The following is a 21529-nucleotide window of genomic DNA, read 5'->3' on the forward strand; positions in this document are numbered from 1 at the left end:
CTAATAATGAAACAGTGCAGCTGGATAAAACACACACGCGTGATGAAGCATTAATTATGCAGCGCTAAACATCTATGAAACCAATTTGTAATCAAGAGGCGTGACAGCATACACTAGTGTAATAACTACACCACCAGAAACCGCTGGAGCTCTCTGTATCCCTTATATGTGCGCTAACAGATGCTGACCTGGCGTATGTAAGGGCATTACAAAAGATCAGACACTAGAACACCAGACACTGCTTGCTATTAGAGACAGACAATAACTGACCATTTTTGATATTCATACTTTTCTAATTAATCAATATTGGTTCTCTCTAAGTAACATTCTTTGCTAGATCGTTAAAAAATAGCAACCAACCATTTATTGCCATTTCACCACTGAGCATTAAACAGAAAACAACTGCATTTCACAGGTAAATTAACTAATTCAATGTATTATTTGCATAAATTATTCAATTCACATAACAGCCATACATTATCAATGATATTTTTTGTTATTTTTATTATAGCCTAGTAGTTATAGTTATTTCTTTCAACAATAAAAACAGATGTAAAAAAGAAATTAAATATGAATAACACTAATATAATAACACTAATAAAAATGTATCTAAATATTGTGCATTTATTTGCATTGATTTGTATTGCTATAGTCGAGTTTTTATGTATTATTGAAACGATGTAATATATATATATATATAATAAACGGTTAAAACTGTATCGTTAAACATAAAATGAAAATAAATAAAAAATCTCTAGCTGTTTGGGGAGGAAATAATTTTGCTTATGGTGACTTTGGCCTTTGTTTGTGAATGAGAGGATGACATTAAACAATGTTCTGTCAAATTATATCCCAATTAAAACTTATAGCAAGCAATCATACTCAAGCACATTCAACAATAGAAAAACAAAACAATGCAAAACACATCCAAGTAATACATCAGCAGGTAGAGTCAAGATTTGAACTCCACGCGTAAAACTCTATTGGGACAACTCTATACACGTAATGCTAAATAATCTGTATCATACAGCAGAATAGTGTATAAAGAGAATAAAATGCGTTTGCGCAAGTCTTTAAATGCAACCAAAACAGTGACACGAGGGTGTGTTTACATTAAAGCGGACGTGACGTATTAGGTTTTGAACCTGAGCGACCGCGCGCAGGGCTAACGAATTAGCTAAACATTTTACGATTTATTGCCAACTTGGCAACAGAAGTAATTCGTTTTTACGAAAAGATTTTTTTCTTTTTGTTCTTTCAGCTGTGCGATTTGATCCAAAGGTGAGACTGACATGTAAAGGCCTTTGCGCATGTTACGGGACAATGCTAGTTAGCCATCGGCTAACGTTACCCCTGAGCACAGATAAACAAATCATAATATCGGTATCAAATGTGTCTATTTGACAGCTAATGAATGCATTATTTGTCCGCCTTATTTCTAAAATGTAAACCATAAGATTGATTCTTCAATTGTGTAATTAACGTCGGCTGCCAAAACAGTTTATTGGAATCGCTTGCAAACATTTTTTCCAACACATGTAAGTTACCGTTAACTTAATAATTTAGAAAAGTGCATGAAAAGTGCACTGAATCTGTATCCACGTCGAATCCCGTTAACAATCTTTTTTTTTTCGACTATTTATGCTTTGCATAAGAAAATAGTTTGTTGTGACTTTTGCTGTATTTGAAACTGACGTTTTATGCAGACTCTTAACCTTCACTTTGATTTCAGTTGTTGTGCTGTCTATTCACAAATGGAGCACAATCTCCTACACGCTGCCACAGTAATGTCGTGTTTGTTTTCTGCGACATACTTGCCTTATATAACTTCTCATGATGTGCTTCTCTGACAAGTTGCTATTGCTTCTGTTGTCTTCTTTGTTTTATCCAATTGCAGATAGGATGGATCTCCAAAAAATCATCCACGACGCGCTGTACGACTTCATTTTGTCATATATTCCTCACGCGGATCTGAGGTGAGGGCGTGTGAGTTTATACGTTAGATTAAAAAAAATGTTCCCTTTCAATCGTGCAAATCTGTAAATAACGTATTTTTATTTTGACCAGTACGCTAGATGACGTGCTTTTGTCCTATATCACTGGGGTGCTAGAAGATTTGGGATGTCAAGAAAGTGAGGAGGAAAACTTTGATGTCGAGGTGTTTGTTGAAATGTTGGAGGCCTACATTCCTGGTTTCTCAGATATTGACAGGTAATTTTGGGCAGATGTCTTCCAAGTTAAATCCTGACTGAGATTTACAAATATTTTATATTAAAAGTTTTATCATATTTTAATCGATGCCTTTTCGGTTTATGTTTTTTTTTTTTATCATGCAGTGTCAAAGTTTGTGAGATGATGTTTAATCTGGCATCAAAGTTGGCCTCAGCCCGGGACACAGGTAATTTTCCTTTCATAACAGAAGTACATTTTTTGTATAATATTATATTGTATTTTGTCATAGCAGATAAAAAAAAAACATGAATGACTATAGCAGGTGTGCAGGACAGTCCAGTTGCATCCCCGCAGCGCCACATGTTTCAGGACACACAGGCCAGACCACACATCTCAGGCCGGAAGTGAAGGCGAACAATAGGTTACTTGCGTAACCCCGGTTCTCTGATAGCATTAAGTGAGGTGTCTCACTATGGGATACGCCCCTTCCGCGGATTCCACAGAAGTCCTATTACATTACGCCAGCCCCAATTGGCTGGCAGACATGACGCAGTGTCTGGGAGTGGCTACCCCACCCCTCAGTATAAGAGGAGCAGCACTGCGTCATTACGACATTCAAAACAAGCACACCTCTTCCTCGCTTCACACAGCAAGGAGGGTGATCTGGTGAGACACCTCACTTAATGCTATCAGAGAACCGGGGTTACGCAAGTAACCTATTGTTCTCTTTCAAGCATACGTTTCGGTGTCTCACTATGGGATATACTAACTCCCGTAATGCCAGATAGCCTGCCTCGAAGTCTCCTGCCAACCACAGCACCACCTCTAGGGCTGAATGAGTCCCATTTCACGACTCAACTCCAACGCTCAAAACTGCATGCGCCAAAGTTTGAGCTGTAACGTCCAGTTTATAAAACCTTGCAAACGTATGCGGTGAGGACCAACTCGCCGCTTTACAAATATCCTGTATCGTGACTCCTTTAAAGAAAGCCCACGAAGTTGACATTCCCCGTGTTGAGTGTGCACGTAAACCAGTCGGGGGCGAATGACCCTTACTAGAATATGCCAATGAAATCGCCTCCACTATCCAGTGTGACAAGCACTGCTTAGTAATCGGCTTCCCCATTCTTGGCTTCATCCAAGATACGAACAGCTGATCACTCTCCCTGAACCCTCTGGTTCTTTCTATGTAGATGCGTAAAGCACGCACAGGGCACAACTCATTTAGCTTTTGCTGTCTCGGTGAAGCAAAAGGTGGTGGATAGAAAGCTTTTAGCTCAAAAGGAGTGACAGAATTAACTACCTTGGGCATAAATGCAGGATTAGGCTTCAAAACTATCCCTGCATCCCCGGGCATGAACTGCATACATGCTGAATGCACCGAAAGCGCATGAATCTCACTTACGCGTTTCGCTGAAGCCAAAGCTAACAGCAGCGCCGTCTTAAACGACATTATTTTAAAATCAATCTTGTCCAGTGGCTCAAACGGGGACATTGAGAGCGCATCAAGTACCAGTGCTAAATCCCATGACGGGGAAAGCGGTTTTGAAACTGGCAAAACGCGACGCGCGCCCTTCATGAACCTGCACACTAAAGGATGCTGCCCAACGGTCTTACTATCAAAACCTATGTGACAAGCAGAAATAGCGGCCAGATACACCTTAACGGTTGAAAACGCTTTTCCTTGGTCTATCAAATCCTGTAGAAATGATAGAACTATTGCCACTGAGCATTGAAAAGGAATCTCATTCTTAGCCGCGCACCAGCGCTCAAACACGCCCCATTTGCAGTCGTAGAGAGACCTAGTCGACGAAGCTCTAGCATTCTGTATAGTTCTAATGACATTGTCAGACAGACCGGTTGTATTCAAATTTAACCACTCACAGGCCAGGCCCATAGTGCCAAGCGTTCTGGGTGGGGATGAAGGATTTCCCCCCCCGCCTGTGACAGTAGATCTCTGCGTAACGGGAGAGACCACGGGTCTTTGTATAGCATACGTATGATCTCCGCCAGCCAGTATTTCCCTGGCCACCTCGGAGCTATTAAAATCATCTTTAGTCCCTCCTCCCTCACTCTGTAGAGTGTTGGGGATATTAAAGCTATCGGTGGGAACGCATACAAAAGAGTGCGGGGCCAGTCGTGTGCCAGCGCATCTATCCCCAGAGGCGCGCTCTGATCTTTCAGGGAGAAAAACAGAGGACACTGAGCATTGTCGTGGGACGCAAACAGGTCCACTGTCGCTCTGCCGTATAATTCCCAAATCTGTTCGACCACTTCCTTGTTCAATTTCCACTCTCCGTAGAGTGGATTTCCCCTGGATAGCAGATCCGCACCCTGGTTCATAACGCCCTGTACGTGCGTCGCTCTCAGGGATAAAAGATTGGCATGGCTCCACAAAATCAGTTTGCGTGCCAGCGTGTGTAAGGGAAGTGATCTTAGGCCCCCCTGCCGATTTATATATGCCACAACTGTGGTGTTGTCCGTTCTCACAAGAACATGATGTCCTTTCAGAAAAGGAAGAAAATGCTTCAACGTTAGAAACACGGCCAGCATTTCCAGATAGTTTATGTGAAGATCGGTCAGATGATGACCCCATCTTCCATTCACTATCCTGCCCTCGTGAATGCCCCCCCAACCGGACAACGACGCGTCCGTCGTTATGACTTTTCTGGTTTGAACCACACCCATAGGAACCCCCTGAACCAAGAAGGTTGGGTATCTCCACTGGCGCAGTGCACAGACCGCCTCTGACGTCACTATCACTCTCCTTCGGGAGTGTCTTAGTGGGTCCAGTCTCAGAGATGCTACCCAGCGCTGAAATTCCCTCATAAATAGTCTGCCTAAGGGAATAACCATTAGGGCTGAGGCCATCAGACCCAATAATCTGAGGCATGTGCGGAAGGAAACAGTTTTCCCCCTCTGAAACTCGGCCAGGCATAGGGTGAATTTTCCCACCCTGTCCTCTGACAGTCGCGCTCTGAATGTCACGGAGTCCAGTAACAGCCCCAGATATGTTATAGACTGTGCGGGAGTCAAAACACTCTTTTCGGTGTTTAACTTTAAACCCAGTTTCTGAATGTGTTCCAGAAGCATAGTTGTGTGATTTTTCGCTTCTTGCTTTGACTGAGCTGTCACCAACCAATCGTCTATGTAGGTAGCGAGACGAATGCCCCTTTCCCTGAGCGGGGTCAGGGCCGCTTCTGTACATTTTATAAATACTCTCGGGCTGAGAGACATACCGAATGGTAAAACCAGGTACTCGTATGTTACTCCCAGGAAAGCAAACCTCAGGAATTTCCTGTGGGGTGGGTATATGTTTATGTGAAAGTATGCGTCTTTCAGGTCGATTGATGTGAACCAATCGCCCGGGCGCACCAGATTTAGGAGTGTGGCATGAGTGAGCATTCTGAACTTGTACTTCCTTAGGTATTTGTTCAGCGCACGTAGATCTAATATGGGACGAAGAGCACGAGTTCCTTTCTTTGGGACTAGGAAGTATCTCGAGTAAAACCCACTGCGGCTTTCCTCGGGTGGGACCACTCGTATCGCCCTTTTCTTCAACAGGGAGTTTATCTCGTCCTGAAGAACGTGCTTTAATTCTCCCCGCACCTGAGAATGAATTATCCCTTTGAAGTGCGGGGGGGATTTTGCAAACTGCAGCCTGTACCCGAATTGTATTGTCTTTAATACCCAGCGGGACTGTGTGCACTCTCGCCAGTAGTCTATTTGTAGCGTTCTGGCGCCATCGTGTGGCTGAGTCATGAACGAGTTTGTGGTCTGTACTGCGCATGCGTGTACACTTAGAGTTTGGACAGAGTCTGTGTGGCTCATCACCTCTAAGGGCTCGAACGCTCCCCGAGGTGATGTTATAATGTGCTCTGTGAACATGTTTTGCAACATTTTTTGGGGAAATGTGTTTTGCAACATTCTTTGGGGGTACAGTGAAAACTTTATTGAGTTTTGAACATGAAAAGTGCTTGTGACTAGTGGGTGGGTGTGCACCACTGCACCGTGTCTTTTCCTTTTCACCGCTCTGTTTCCCCCGGCCCAACCGGGCGCTGTTTTCCCCACAGAACATCTGTGCACCGAGGAACTCGTCATGTGTTGAACGCTGAACGACTGAGGGTCGGGAGCTAGCAAACTGGGGGGCTGTTGACTCCCTCCCTTGGGGAAGACCGTGTCAAACTGCCTTCTTCTTCCTCCTCGCTCCCTGAAGATGGGGCTGGGGATGAGGCTGAGGGGCTGGCTGGACCGTCTGAGCTGCTGAAGGCGGATAGTTCTTCCTATGCCAGCCAGATCTCTGCTCTTGCACTCCACTCGGACCCGCTGCACTCACGATAGGTCTCTGCCGTTTCGGAATGCGAAAGCTGGGAGGTGGGCGGGCCGTAACCTGCGCGAAGGTCTGCCGGGGTGGCGGAGGGGGTGCAGTCTGTGTCTTTCTCGGCATACAGAGTTGCAAAGCCTCGTCGTCCCTCTTTTTCTCTTCGCATCGTTTTTGCATCAGTGTCAGAGCTGAGCCAAAAATGCCCTCTGGAACGACCGGTGCATCCAGGATGGCTTCTTTTTCCCTGTCAGAGAGATTAGCCAGATTAAGCCATCGCCCTCTCTCTTGGATAACCATTGTGGCCATGGCTTTCCCAGCAGCTTGAACCGCGCATCTCTGAAGACGCAGAGAGAGATCCGTGACAACACAGATCTCTTCCCAGTGTGTCTGACCTGGTGTGGTAGACACTTCGTCCTGCAGCTCCGCTTGGTATGCGGTCAGCAGAGAGATCGCGTTCATAGCCCTGGCAGAGAGCGCGACTGCTTTATAAGCGCGTTCCGTCATGCTGGACTGGAAACGGTCAGCTTTAGATGGCAAGGTCGGATTTGCAGCCGCCGTGCGCTTCGGTTGCAAGTGCGCGGCAACCAGTGGCTCCATGGGGGGCATTCGGAGAAGGCCTTCCTTCTCCATCCCCTCCACATCGAGAACGGAGCCGCCCTGCACTGGCATCTTGCTGGTAAACGGCTTGTCCTTCCATGTAGCCGCGAGCTCCTCGAGGAGCTCTGGGAAAACAGGAAGGAGCTGCCGTGCTGCTCGTTTTGCACTCGGCAGCCTCTTTCCCTCATAGCGAGACTTTGCAGTCTCTGCTACCACGGTCGGCCACGGAATACTAAGTTTCCCTGCAGCGCGTTTGCACACATCTTGCAGATCAACACTCACGAGCGGGGAGGGTGGTGGCCCGCCCGCCTCTTCCGTGGATCCCGCCGCAGCGAGGAGCTGTGCCGGTTGTGCGGAGGTGAGGAATGGTGAGTCCTCGAAATCTTCCTCTTCGGAAAGAAGAAAGTCCGATTGCTCCTCACCCTCGTAGTTAAGCGCGTCCTCTTCCTCGTCCGAGCTCAGACTGGGTTCGGTAGGTAGAGGCATGCACACGTCGAGCTGCTCACTCCAGGATAGAGCTGCTGTGGTGGGCAGCTCTACAGGGATGGATACCTGCGGGGTGGCAGCTGGCGCGGGGCTAGGTGTCATGAGGGGATCCATGCCAGACAGGCTAGCTTGGCGTGCTAGCCTGCGACGAAGGCTCTTCATGGTGAAGCGTGCGCAGTGTTCACAGGAACCGGGATTCTCGATAGCCAATTGAGCATGTTTCAGCCCGAGACATGCAGAGCAGACCTGGTGTGTGTCTTTGCATGAAATTTTGTTCCCGCATGAACAGAGTCGCACAGAATCTCCCTCACTAGCCGGGATAGTCTGCATTGCTGCAGCCATCGTAGTGTCGAACAATCCTTGCAATCGGCTGGAATGCTAATCGAAGGAGCCAGGCGAAAAACGGCGTGGTGGCCAGTAATTCGTCCGGAGGTTCGTAGAAGTTTGTAGGCTTCTGGTGTGAAGCGAGAAGAGGTTTTTGAATGTCGTAATGACGCAGTGCTGCTCCTCTTATACTGAGGGGTGGGGTAGCCACTCCCAGACACTGCGTCATGTCTGCCAGCCAATTGGGGCTGGCGTAATGTAATAGGACTTCTGTGGAATCCGCGGAAGGGGCGTATCCCATAGTGAGACACCGAAACGTATGCTTGAAAGAGAACCATAATGGTTTAGACAGAGCGAGTCTTATTAGAGTCGCGCCAACTTTTTTGCATAATTTTCTTTTGTTTGATGTAGCTATTTTCGCATGGGTGAATTTTTTTTCGCATGAATTTGATAGGATTTATATATGTAAAAAAAATTATAGCAATGCCTGAATTACTAAAAATACATGGTCTGATTATTTATTGATATTCAGTTTGATCAATATAGTTAACTAATGTAACATTATAGTGTTTTCCATTTGACTGTTGGCTATTATAAAATAATATTCACATATTCATTTTGTAACAAATACTTAAAGACTATGAGTATGGATATTTAATGTCAAAAATTCATCGCAAAGCCCATTTACTACACCCAATCTAAAAAGTAATCAAACTGTCTGACAAATGCTGAAACCGATAAAGAATGAAAACAATTTTAAGCTTTCCACAGCGCGCGAGTAATAAAATGTGAAATACATGCACATAATCGGTATATAGAAGATAAACACTTAAGTTAATATATAAATAAATTGTTAACCACATAATGACAGAAACATTACAGATAACTCACCTTGCTCTCTGCCATGTTATGTTTTAATAACTCCGCCCCTTCACTTCCAGCCTGAGACGTGTGGCCTGGCTTGTGTGTCCTGAAACGTGTGGTGCTGCATAGAGACAAGAAAATATCCCCCACACTTAACTGTGATTTGTGTGTGTGTCTTTAAGAATCTGGAGAGATAAAATTAGAGGAAGGTAAATTTCCTCTCTCTGAAAGTTCTGTTTTAACCCACGGAGTGTCAAGAGAGAAGTCACACAACCTCACATTACAAGCAGAGGGAGCCACAGCTCAGGTATTGGGCCTTTCAGGCACATTCATAATGTACCAGATTCTGGCAAGCTGGTTTACAAATTGATGTGCCTGGAAATGTGTTTTCAGGTTAGTGAATCTTCGTGGGATAACCAGGAGCAGCATCTTCTCGAGATGTTTCCCAAATGCAGTGTGACTGAGGCCAGAAGTGCATTGTCTATTGCTAAAGGAGACATGGAGGAAGCTGTTCGTCTCATTATTGAGGGAGATGTCCAGCTTGCATGCCCAACGTCTCTCCACGTGAGTTCATTTGAAAAGTTCCATTCACACTGATCATAGATAAAATTATATAAATTATCACTTTAATTTGGTTCAAGATGGATGTTTTTTATATTTTAAAGATGTTAGTGATTATGTTGTTGTTTGGTGTAAATCCTTTCTGTGTTGTTATTGTTAACTAAAACTTTAGGCTATTAAAAATCATGTTCATTAATTGAAATAATGCTGAAATAAAATGAAAAACTTCAACAAAAAACATAAACGAAAATAAAGTACCAAAATTACTGAAATAAGAAATTAATAAATGAAAAAAATCACATAGCAAAAATCTAAATATTAATGACAGGGTTCCTACGCCATTTGGAAAAGTATGGAAAAAATAAAACAGCTTATGGAAAAATATTTAGTTTCCAGACTATTGCCCCTATTCAGTTTTCTAAAATATAAAATTAAGAATTTCTAAAAATAAATTAATTTATCATACAAGCAGGGTGCTTTCATGACAGAAGTTTAGTGATTGTCAAACACGACTGAATAAATTCAATGCGCACATTTTCATTTCGCAAGACCTCTATTTGGATTTTCTTTACCATAAGCAAGTCTCTATTGACCTTCACTAAACAAATGTGCATGTGCCACTCAAACCAGCGACAGATAAAGGAACAAACAATAATCAGACTGTACTTTGCTCTTTTGTTGATCGTGCAACATCAAACCATATTTACAGTATCAAACCGATGTGTCAGAAGTGAATATATGCAGGTTATAAAGCGTTTTAGGTTCTTCCCATCATGTTATCACTACAAGAAAAAAAAAACAGAAAATGAAATATTTACAGATGACTGTCCTATATACCAAAAATAATGCTGAAAATAATGTTGTATGAACAATTTATGTTAAATATGGTCTGAAAAATCTACAGACAGGTTTGGAAACCCAGTATAAAATACTATAATAGTATATAAACAATACTAAAATAACACGGATGCCTTTAAAATGTTATATTTTCAGGCTAACCAAGGGAAGACCATTTCTGCCGAAGTTGATCAGAAACTGAAAGCAAGCATTTTAGAAAAGTGAGTTATCTTGATCTCAAATTCTTTAAAACTGTTGCACAAACCTGTTATATCGGATGTCACTGCATGATGTAGAACAAAAACTTCTCATTTAAATGTTTGGACCCGTCCCAGGTACATGCTGGTTGATAATGAAGAAGACAAGAAAGTACACAGACCAGTCACTCCAAAAGATGTGAGTTTTTGCCGTCATTTTTAGTGACTGCATTGCGTAACATTGATGAATTGCGTAGATGTTAATTTTTTTTCTACATTCCCCTCGGTCATCCACAGGCTCCTAAGAAACTGGTGCGCTATCATGGCAGTCAGGTGGTCACTACAAAGGGAGAGCGCTACCATCTAGTCAAGAAAGAAGAACCAGAAGACATGAAGAAGACTTATGTTAGTCTCAAACCGGCACGCAAATATCGCTTTCATTGATGAAAGGCATCTTGTTGATGGACCGTTCAGAGTCAACCCCCTCTTGTTTTTGATATTTGTGTCTGGTTATCTGATCTGTTTTTATTGGTCCAAATGTGTGTCCACTTAAATATATGGTGCTGGAGATTTGGTTTCTTGGGAGTTTTATGGGTTTTGATGTGTGAATTTGTTGCTGTTCTGTAAAATCTCCCAGCAGGTCTCTTTTTTTCCGAGCCCTTATAAGTTACTGTATTTATTTTTTTAACTACTTTTTACTAAAACATTAAGCTATAGCTAAAAACATGAAGGTGTTGTTTACATTTGACTGTTTTTTTTAAAGCCAAACCCTATTTTACACATCATTTCAATGAAAGTCTTTGAAATGTTCAGCTAAGTGGTTGTTTTGTTATAAAATCAGCCAGTTTAGCTCATTTCCAGTGGCAGGAACATCAGTCTTTGTATTTTGCACTGTTTAATTAAAACGCAGAAATAAAAAGACTCCATATATGTTCCTGAGACTAAATAATAGCAGGGTCTGTGTGACATTTGGTTTTTGGGTAACACTTTACAATAAGGTCCCATTTGTTCATATATATTAACTAACAATGAGCAATATGTTTGTTACAGTATTTATTCATCTTTGTTAATGTTAGTTAATTAAAAAAATACTGTCGTTCATTGTTTGTTCATGTTAGTTCACAGTGCATTAACTAATGTTAACAAATACAACTTTTGATTTTAGGAATGTATTAGTAAATGGTGAAATTAACTAAGATTAGTAAATGCTGTAGAAGTATTGTTCATTCATGTTAACTAATGAAACCGTATTGTAAAGTGTTAGTGATTTTTGTTGCAGTTGTCAACTGAAGGTGAATCTTCCCATACACTGGACAAGCTTTGGACAGACCGAACCTTCACCTGCATATTTACTAGTTAGTTTCTCTTGTCTCGTGTAGTTCGCTGGCTTTGCATAGTTTTAGTAATGGATGTGCTTTTTGTTTACTATAAACAATTGTATTGTCATATCCATATTATCACACCAGTATTTTTCAAGATTGTTTGTTTGTGCTTGATGTTCTCTGTTTACATGTTGTCTTTGGCATAGAACCACAGTGTCAACATTACCATTCAACTCCACCATGGCCCTGAAACTTAAGTGCAGTGACTAGATTCAAATATATTAACAGTATTTTTCAAGGACTGATGATGTTTTTGAGAGTAACTAAAGAATGAATGTTTTATGAATCCTGTGTCTTTCCTCAGTTCCGTACTTAAATTTGTAAATACTTTGGTTTAAAAAATGTATTGTTCTAGCTTTAGGTACTTTGAAGAGCATAATGAATTTGTGTTGAAATAATGCATGACTTTTAGAGTGGGCGAATTTACACAACTAAAGACATAAAGGTGAGAAAAGAAAACATTTTATGTTTAATTGAAAGACTACATGAAGAACAAAGCTAGTGACTTTAACCCCCAGTTTCACAGACCAGGCTTAAGCCTAGTCCTAGATTAAAATGCATTTTTGCACTGATTTAGCTGAAAGCAACTTGAATGGAATTATGTCAGTGACATTATTCTGTCTCAAGATGCACACCAGTAATATTTTTTCTAAGGCACATTTATAAAAGCTACTTAAATGTCCTAATTGAACTAAAACCTAATCCTGGCTTAATCTAAGCCCTGTATGTGAAACTAGGCCTATGCCACTCAGAAATCAGTGCTGAGAACTACAGTGATTAAAGCAGGGGTCACCAAACTTTTTTTCTCTGGGGGCCACATTATCGTTCCTGACTGATATGGGGGGGCCGGGTCAGCTATATAACATAGAATTGTATTTGAAAATGTCCACTGTTCTTTGAAAACTCTGCACTCTCTATCAACTTTTCGTTTAACGCTAGCCATTTTGCTGTCCAGAACACTGACAGTTCTCTGCGCATACGTTGTCTGTCACTGCTTGATCTCGAGCATGTCGGGTGACGAAAATGTGAACATTTTTAACTGAAACAAATCAACAAAATACCAGATGCAGACATTATTTTCCAAAAAGCAATTTAAAAAAAATAGGCCATGACGACTTTTGGAGATTGCCTCATAGGGCCGGTTCAAGTAGTGAGGGGCTGGGGGGCCAGTCAAAGGGGGGTGGCGGGCCTGAGTCGGCCCGCGGGCCTTAGTTTGGTGACCCATGGATTAAAGAATCATGCAGATACTTTGAAGTAACAGGTTTTGTTCTCTTAAATGTTTACATGACTAAGGTTGTCCTCTAATAATGCACAAAGCTACAGCTATGCTTGAACGCCTGTGCAATAATTCTTTATAGAGACAAAATACATGTCAAACACTTCAAACTATCTTTTAAGAAATTCTCCAGTATATTTTTTTTCCTTCAAGATCTTTGTAAGGACTTAAAAATGCTTGTAACAAGACAAATGTTCCCAGAGTTGATTTATTTGATATTGTTTCTGTAATTGGGATTTATATGATAGATGACTGCTATCATTGTCAGTACACTGTTTAACATAAAGTTTTGGCAGTATATAAAGTCAGCTAGAACAAGTCCATGATATACCCAAGATCACAGCTTTATGATTTAAAGGATTAAAGTGGCCAGTTGAGTTATTGCTTATTTTCTTCCCTAAACCTACACTACCATTCAGAATTTTGGAGTCAGTGTGATCTTATTTTAAGAAATTAAATTGACTGACACATTAAATTGATCAAAAGTGACAGTAAAGTCAAAGGATAATTCGTCTTTGTAAGCTTTTTGTCCCTCAAATGTTGTGTTGTATTATCATACGTTTTTTTTCTTTTTCTTTTTCTTATCTCATCTTTTTTTTCTTTTCCTCGTTGTTGTCGTTGTTCTGTGAAAAAGCAAAAACACTAAAATAAAGGTGTAAACAAAGGTGTGACAGTAAAGATATTTATAATGTTACAAAAGAATTCAGTTTCAAATAAATGCTGTTCTTTTCAATTTTCCAATCAAAGAAAAAAATGTATCATGGTTTCCACAATAACAATAAACGGCACAACTGCTTTGAGCTCCGATAATAATAAGAAATGTTTGAGCACCAAATCAGCATTTTAGAATGATTTCTGAAGGATCATGTGACACTGAAGACCGGAGTAATGATGCTGAAAATACAGCTTTGCCATCACAGGAATAAATTACATTTCAAAATATATTTTATTATAAATTGAAATAATATTTGACAAAATTATTGCATTTTTGATCATATAAATGCAGCCTTGGTGAGCATAAGAATCTTCTTTCAAAAACATTTACAAAATCTTAGTGACCCCAAACTTTTGAACGGTAGTGTAGAAAAAAATGTAAATCAATTTCAGCTTTTAGCACACTCGCATTAACAAAAACTGTAATAAATGACAATGGTAGTTGCAATTAAAAAAAAAAACAGATCAAACCATTCAAAAACTTTTATTTCCTTACAATTCATGGAGACAGTTAACACTTGGCAAGTGTAGTTTGTTCTGAATTACAATCCTTACTGAAATGGTACCATATAATGTTACATTAAAAAAATATAACACCAAGAAACTAAAACATTTGCCTTAATGTACACATAAAAAGAACGAAAGAAAATGCATTTACAAATGCAAAAATTTAATTCAGTGAGTCGCCTACAAAATGATGAGAAATCCCTTGTTTTAAAAACATTGTGGCTGAAACATTGAAACATCGTTGTCATGAGATCAAATTCAAAAGCAAACACACAAAACACCATCAATGATAACATCAACAGTTTAAACCCGTCAATGAACCGATGGTAGGTTTCAAGTTGTAAATCATCCTCTGTGGATATGCTCGAGGCACTCTGCCAGTTTTACTATGCGGACTCAGAGCCACAGGAGTTAAGTCATGACATATGGCACCTTCTTTGTCCCAACATGGGACAAAACCTGACGACAGGCGCTCTGGGTGGTGTAAAAGTGCTTTACAGGCTCTGCTAATGCATTAGTCTATTTCTTTAGCATGTAATGCTGCACACATATGGATTTAAGGACTCTTTTTAAGGAGAAATCAAATCAATCAATTTCTCACCAGTGGTTTTCTTACACCAACACAGACCTAGCAATATTGGGTCCAGTAAATGGAAGCAGACAAAAGGCGGAAGTCTTTATACTGCCAAAATACTGCCATGCACTGGCATTTCAACAGTCCGAATGTACACACAAGCATATACTCAAATCCACACATACATATTAACAGACCGTCTTAGCAGCACACTAAAGAGGCTTCAGTTCAGCTCAGGCCATGATCATATCTGCCCTTGATCATCATGTTCAGCAATGGACCAACCTGTTGAATACAGAGAATAACCAATAAAAAAATTATTCTGTGAACAAATATATGCTAAACAACTAATTAAATACTGGAAAGAGGAAAAAGGTTATTCATTTTCTGCTCTAGTCACAGTCAAATGTAAGCATGCACACTTTGATTCAGGTTTAAAGCAGGTTAGCCACAAATATACTTGTAATTGGGTTATTGTCAAGGTCAAAATACACAGGGAATTCCTTAATGCATTATTCATATCTGAGGACCTAAAAACGGAAAAGGCTATGATTGACTGTTCTACTTTTCTGTACCTCGTGTGGGTCCCCCAAGGCCTCTCCCAACATCTTCTCTATGTTCCTCATTATGGCCACCTTCTGATGAGCTTTCAAAGGGTACTCTATCCTCTTTGGAGTGGGTGTCCCCTTGAAATATTTGGTTTAATACTGGTTGATTTGTGCAAAGATTTATCACGTATGTAAACTAGACAGTGCACGACTGAGATGGTGCAGCAAAAGCATACCTTGTACCAGAAGTTCACTGTGATGGTCACTCCTCCACTTAACAGGGATTCGATGTGATGCCACCTTTACAAAAGAAAAAAATGCAGACATTTATTCAACACAAATAAATGTATACATTTCCGTGTAAAAGTTTAGAACCACTAACATTTTTTTTAAAGAAATGAACACTTATTTAGCAAGGCCACATTCTATTTCAAATAAATGCATCGAATAATCCTGAAAAAATGGTTTCCGTGAAAATATTAGGCAGCACAACTGTTTTCAACATTGATAATAATATGAAATGTTTCAACAACAACAAGAATAAGTAAGGGATAATCCACGGCTAGCTGCGCAGAGATAAAGTAGTGCGTAAGATTACATTTATTTGAATTAATTATCGAGAGAGAGATTCGTACCTGCGTCTTTTCAGCGTCTCTCTCTCTCCATTAACAATTATGAAGCTGTGAGTTTAATTACTTCAAAATAGAAATGTAACCCCTTCGTTGCTGCTGAGAAATATAAATGTAGCGATTCAGTAGCGAAGCTATTTTATTTAAGTCGCGTGGCAGCGTTGCTCCTGAATATTTGCGCGCTCTGTGCGAGTGATGTATGTGTATGTGCGCTTCAATGAAAACATTAATATAGAACGGTGATAAAACTGACCTGGAACAACCTGTGCATTAAACGGTTTTATTGCACCTTCCAGCCAATCAGAATCGAGTATTCAGAAAGTTATTGTTATTGTCTTGATATCGTCAAAGGCATCAGCGATATCTCGGACTATCATCGATACACAATACTATTGCCTATCAGCACAGCCCTAATCTCTACTTTAAAGCTATTCTAAAATGAATGAACATAAAGAAATTCTTTCACATAGCTTTTAGATAAAATAACATTCAATAGCTATTTATGACAGGCAATTTAGATAAGAGCACCCTGCCCGGAGGAAAGTTGAACTAAAAACAGTTCAGCTCTCAACGTAAACATTCTCAGGCACACCTGCAACTTTACCCGTAGATGAAGTCACTTATGCAAATCACATAGTACAAGACTAAAGCTTGTTGAACATTTGGAAAATTGTACAACATTCTATGTTTTTTCCCCTAATTCAAATGGAGGGCCTTCTGTGACACCAGGTTAAAAGAAGAGGAGAGATGTTCACACTCATGGGCAGCCATGGGCAAAAAGTATGGACTGTAGAATTACACAGCTGGTTGGCATCATTTTGCCCTCCAGTGACTAGGGGGAGGCAAGGAGTTGGAAGAGGAAGCCGTCATGGCTGATTCACTCTCACAGACTTGAAACTAAGTCAGCAGCCCATGGAAGCAGAGGCTTGCCGAACGAGCCACGCAAAACTTAAGCGTGTCATTTCTGCACCACTAGCACTTCCTAACTAAAAAATTCCAAACAGCGTTTCCAAACACTCTCCCCTTCTGCCATTGGTTGGCCAAACAGATAGTCCCGGCCTGGTGTAACTACACACTTCATAATAAAGTAATAATGGTAATCAACCTTTTCTATGTATTTGAAAACAATCTTACCAATACATTGGGATGTATAAGACATCGCCCGGTCCCACAACAGCCTCATATCCAACAGCATTTTTGAAATTAGGAAACTTGTCATAATCAGGATTTTCAAAATCAACCTATGAACGCAAAGAAAACAATTAACATTTCGCTTATTTGTTTACGTTATTGTTAGTCTAAAAGAGTTGAATACAGTTTTTCAGCAAGTGGTTCTCAAACTTTTCAGGCCAAGTACAACATTTAATCTACAATCATATATAACAGCACTATATACGGGCAAAGATTGTGGATTAAATATATACAAATGTCAGTAAATGTTGCATTTCGTAGGGTTTGTGTTAACTTGACATCTGTAAAAAAAAAAAAAAGAAAAGAAAAAAAAGGTTGGATTAAATCCAATGAGCAACATATTTTTCTTGATATCTCTGTTTATATGTTTAATGATTTTGTTTTCACCACCATCACTTTGCCCCACTGATGGTCATAAATATGGTGGATGAGTGGAAAATGTCATGTGACTAAAACAGATGAATACAATATTTGTTGTATTAACAAGATACAATGGCAGTGCAAAGTACAATATGGTCTATGCAATAAAGCTACATGATGTGTTTTTTTTTTTTTTTACAATTTATATGCAAACTTGTGGAGTCATGTCACATTCCAAAATCTGAGAACCATTGGTCTAGGGCGTCATCAAACATATAATACCTGACTCTGTCTGTCACATGGATGATGTACTGGGTAAGGATAAAGGCAGTCAAACTGATCCGGAGGAAAGAGGATGCATCTCTTGTGTCCTTTGATTTGTGCAAAGAAATTCTGTTGCTCATCATAGTGTGCTGGTGTCACATTGCCTGGCGTGATATTTTAAGAGGAGAAACAAACAAACAAAACTGATATGACAGTCACCCCACCAACAATTTTAGAAAGACAAATCAACGTTTTATTTTATTTTATTTGACTATTTTAAATAATAATCCTAAAAATTTGGATGCAGAAAAAGGTGCACTGAAACTGTACCTTCCATGCCTATGAGCAGCAAATTCGAGGTCAGCGGTCCCCAATTTCGTTTAGATTGCTGTTTGTTAATCCAGTTCCAATTGAATCCGAGGAAATCCACCACAATTTTTCGGCCTACTGTATCATTCAGCGTTTGTTGCAAGTACACTCTACAAATTAAACAACAAAGTCATTTCACATCTTAAAACGTCAAATTAAATCAAGTGATACTTTAGAATGCAATTCTATCCTCTTTAGAAGATTTTAAAAGTTGATATCTACATGAACTTGCTTAATATTTATCTAGTAAGGTCAATAGTTTAAAGGTCTAGAACCAGAAACAAGATGATCACAAATGATATAGCAATAAAGCCACCAAAGTGGAGTATCAAATGGTCAGCGTTGGCAGAATACCACTTGGCAGAATAAACTGCTTAGTCATACAGTCGAGCAATTTCATTTCCTCGATTGGATTTCATGCATCTCAACACTTTTCCACAGTATCACACTTCAACTGTTTACGTTATTATAAATAGCTCAAAACTTTGCAGTCAAGGTACATTTTAAATATAAACTATACACAAATGTACACGAATGTACACCTATTCAATGCTAAAGGGATGTTTTAACTGTGAAAGGATAAAGAAAGAAAGCAATATTTGTTTAATGACAAAACCAGTCATAAATCACTGCCTACACTTTTGTAGATTTTTTTTTTTTCCTCAGCCAGCAGTTAGGAACATGCATATCAGGTACATTAATTAATGTAAATCACATTAACATACCTCTCTGTTCCACCTTGTTCTTCTGTTTGATGCATCTTGTCAACAAACTCAGAAAATTTCATCTCTAGTCGATGAGATTTGGGCACAAAGTCTTGAAAGTTTGTCATTTTCTTCTCATCATAATACAAGAATTTGTGATTTTCTGCTGTGTAAACAGAGAAGTCCCCATTTCCAATGTTCTCTTGCAAGTAGGGTATGTCCCATTTTAGAGCTGGATATACTAAACTGGTGTCTGTTAATACAACAGGTTCCTACAAAAGAAAAACGAAATCATCTTTTTTTTAATTCATATTTAAAACAAATTCTTGTAAACAACAGATCAATGAAGCGCTATTCTCAGTTGGTTGGGTGACGTGGGTTATTAGCAGTTTTATTATTTTGTAGGCACAATGACTAAACACACTTCCACACTCATGGCAACATTTAAGTGCAAATATTTAGTCTACATCTTAAATAATGATAACAACTGCAAAGAAATACTGTCCGGGTCGTGCAGCGACCCCCGCCAACGCTAGTCGTTTATGTGACACAGAATTATACTGATGCCGCAGCATTAAAAAAAAAGTGACAAGTGCTACGTGACTAGAAGAACGTACACTGTTCCAGCACGCGCGCGGGTAGGCTGCTCTCGCGCTCGGCTGCAACTACACCAGACGACCGCTAAACTAACAAACCACCATGCATCGACATCGACTTTTAGGTGTAAACTGCTATCTACTATGTACATGATATTAAATATTATTTTTATTAACTACTTATTGGACTAATGATTAAGTTAGAAATTTACCGGATCTGATTAAAATTGTGTGGTTTATATATATATATATATATATATATATATATTATACACACACACACACACACACACACAAGGTGATAGAAAGTTAATTAAATCATTCTAAACGTGTTAACACGTACGGACTCGTGCACAGCTACAATAGTCCTATGTCACTGACTCGCTGTTTACACGAGACAGCCGTCAACACAACATGAACAACGTGCTTTGACTTTGACTGATCTCATTTTAACTGACTGCCACAGTAGTTCTTAGTGTACAGAGTAAGACTTTGATTATATAATAATTTATGTAAGTGATTTTTTTCTCATAGCCTACTTTTCCTTTCTGTTTGGTGCAAGAACCCCTCCCTAGGCCATGTAAAAAAAAATATATATAAAATTGTATATAAAATAATATGCTCTTCCTTATAAAGTTCCTATCACTAAGTCATTGGAACAATTGTGTTATATGGTCACAACTTGTAATATAATATAATATAGTTAAAATGTTAAGTTATTTACATTTACTGCAAAAAAAATACAGTAAACTTGTCACTTTAGCAGAAATTATAATATAACGATCCGTTTTAATAATTTTCTACATTTAAAACCTAATATTCAGAATAATCTATGCAATATCTTAAGAATAAATTAACGTTATAACTGATCAAATTTGTCCGCTTATTGGGATATGGAGTAACGTTACTGAACATATCTCTTACCAAACTCATCAAAGAGTTTCAGCACAACGTAAGACTTTATGTTAGACAAGGACGTTTAATAGTCCACTGCTTGATTTTGGGTAAATCATCCTTTCGTATTACAGTGCACCTTGCACCCACAAAATCAGTTGCAGCTCTCCGTTCCTACATTCTGCCGCTTTCTAACTCAATGCAGGGGAAATATGCCGACATACCTCGTTGTTGATGAGGACCTCGGCACGCGGATCCGTATGGGACAGTCGCGGTATCGGTCGGGTTGGGAAAGTATATTGTCGAAACTGCGATTCATTCCAGCCTGGGTCGCGTAGATCCGTGAAGGAGCCGGCGGGGGCGGCAGCTCCATCGGTCTCCGCTGGGTCCGCTCCAGCCACGGTCACGGCTGCCATGTCCTCCGCCTGAGGATTGCAGTTACTTCACAATGAAGCTGCGCGAGGCTAGCCGGCACAGCCGTTGAGATGAAAGAGGAGCAGCGAGCGCGAGAACCGCTCCTGGGCTTTCACACACCCCGCCGAAGCACGAACAAACGAGAGCGACCCGAGCAGTCATACAAGCAGCGTGAAAACAGAAACATTGGTGGGCAGAGCTACGTTGTTGGATGGCGGTTGGCAACACTGGACTGTGACTGGAGCACTGATGGCAGGAAATGACGGTAGCTCCGGTAGCGATCCGGAAATGGAGGATGAATCATGTAGCGGGAGTGTTGGAGGGAATGAATGGAGTAGAATAGCAAAGCGGAAAAGAAAGAAAACCAATAGCCAAGGATCTTTTATGGATAGTGGAAAGGAGGATCACGTGAGTAGGATTGACGTGGAAGAATTTAAAGTAATGATGAAATTCGGAGAACCCGGAGTGACATTAAACCCAATTAAATTGACCAAAGCTCTGAAAAGAGTGTTAGGAGAAATAAATAATGCAAAGACCCTGAGAGATGGAAATGTGATTATTATGTGCAAAGACGAAAAACAACAAAAGAAGGCACTGGGTATTAATTCAATGCTTGGATATTCGGTGTCAAGCACAGTGATGACTAGGAAACCATGGTTAAGAGGTGTCATTTATGGAATTCCAACTGATGTACCTGTTGATAAAATTAAAAGCGCCATTGAAGGGAGCAAGGTCGTTGGAGCAA

At 40.1% G+C, this 21529-nt stretch overlaps 2 protein-coding genes across 3 annotated transcripts; one reads left to right on the plus strand and one right to left on the minus strand.

Annotated features, from left to right (window-relative positions):
* The first annotated feature begins 1039 nt into the window (after positions 1-1039).
* On the plus strand, positions 1040-12030 carry cuedc2 (CUE domain containing 2). 2 transcript variants are annotated; one of them, XM_084391983.1, is made up of 10 exons: positions 1116-1281; positions 1898-1976; positions 2068-2211; positions 2337-2398; positions 8950-9074; positions 9161-9331; positions 10322-10386; positions 10501-10561; positions 10660-10767; positions 11642-12030. In XM_084391983.1, exons 2-10 carry the CDS (start codon positions 1903-1905, stop codon positions 11720-11722), a joined length of 891 nt encoding a protein of 296 aa, XP_084248109.1. In that variant the 5' UTR covers positions 1116-1281; positions 1898-1902; the 3' UTR covers positions 11723-12030. The 2 variants fall into 2 exon arrangements, with proteins under 2 accessions (XP_084248110.1, XP_084248109.1); XM_084391984.1 differs by having other exon boundaries at positions 1040-1281; positions 10660-12030.
* Positions 12031-14202: 2172 nt separating this feature from the next.
* Positions 14203-21046, minus strand: hif1an (hypoxia inducible factor 1 subunit alpha inhibitor). Its single transcript, XM_084391982.1, has 8 exons — positions 20595-21046; positions 18902-19152; positions 18138-18286; positions 17826-17971; positions 17127-17233; positions 15600-15663; positions 15391-15501; positions 14203-15100 (listed from the first exon to the last, which is right to left on the minus strand). The coding sequence occupies exons 1-8, from the start codon at positions 20784-20786 to the stop codon at positions 15044-15046; spliced, it is 1077 nt and encodes a 358-aa protein (XP_084248108.1). The 5' UTR covers positions 20787-21046; the 3' UTR covers positions 14203-15043.
* Between the last annotated feature and the right edge of the window lie 483 nt (positions 21047-21529).

Source organism: Rutilus rutilus (assembly GCF_951802725.1).
Source record: "Rutilus rutilus genome assembly, chromosome: 20".
NCBI lineage: Eukaryota > Metazoa > Chordata > Actinopteri > Cypriniformes > Leuciscidae > Rutilus > Rutilus rutilus.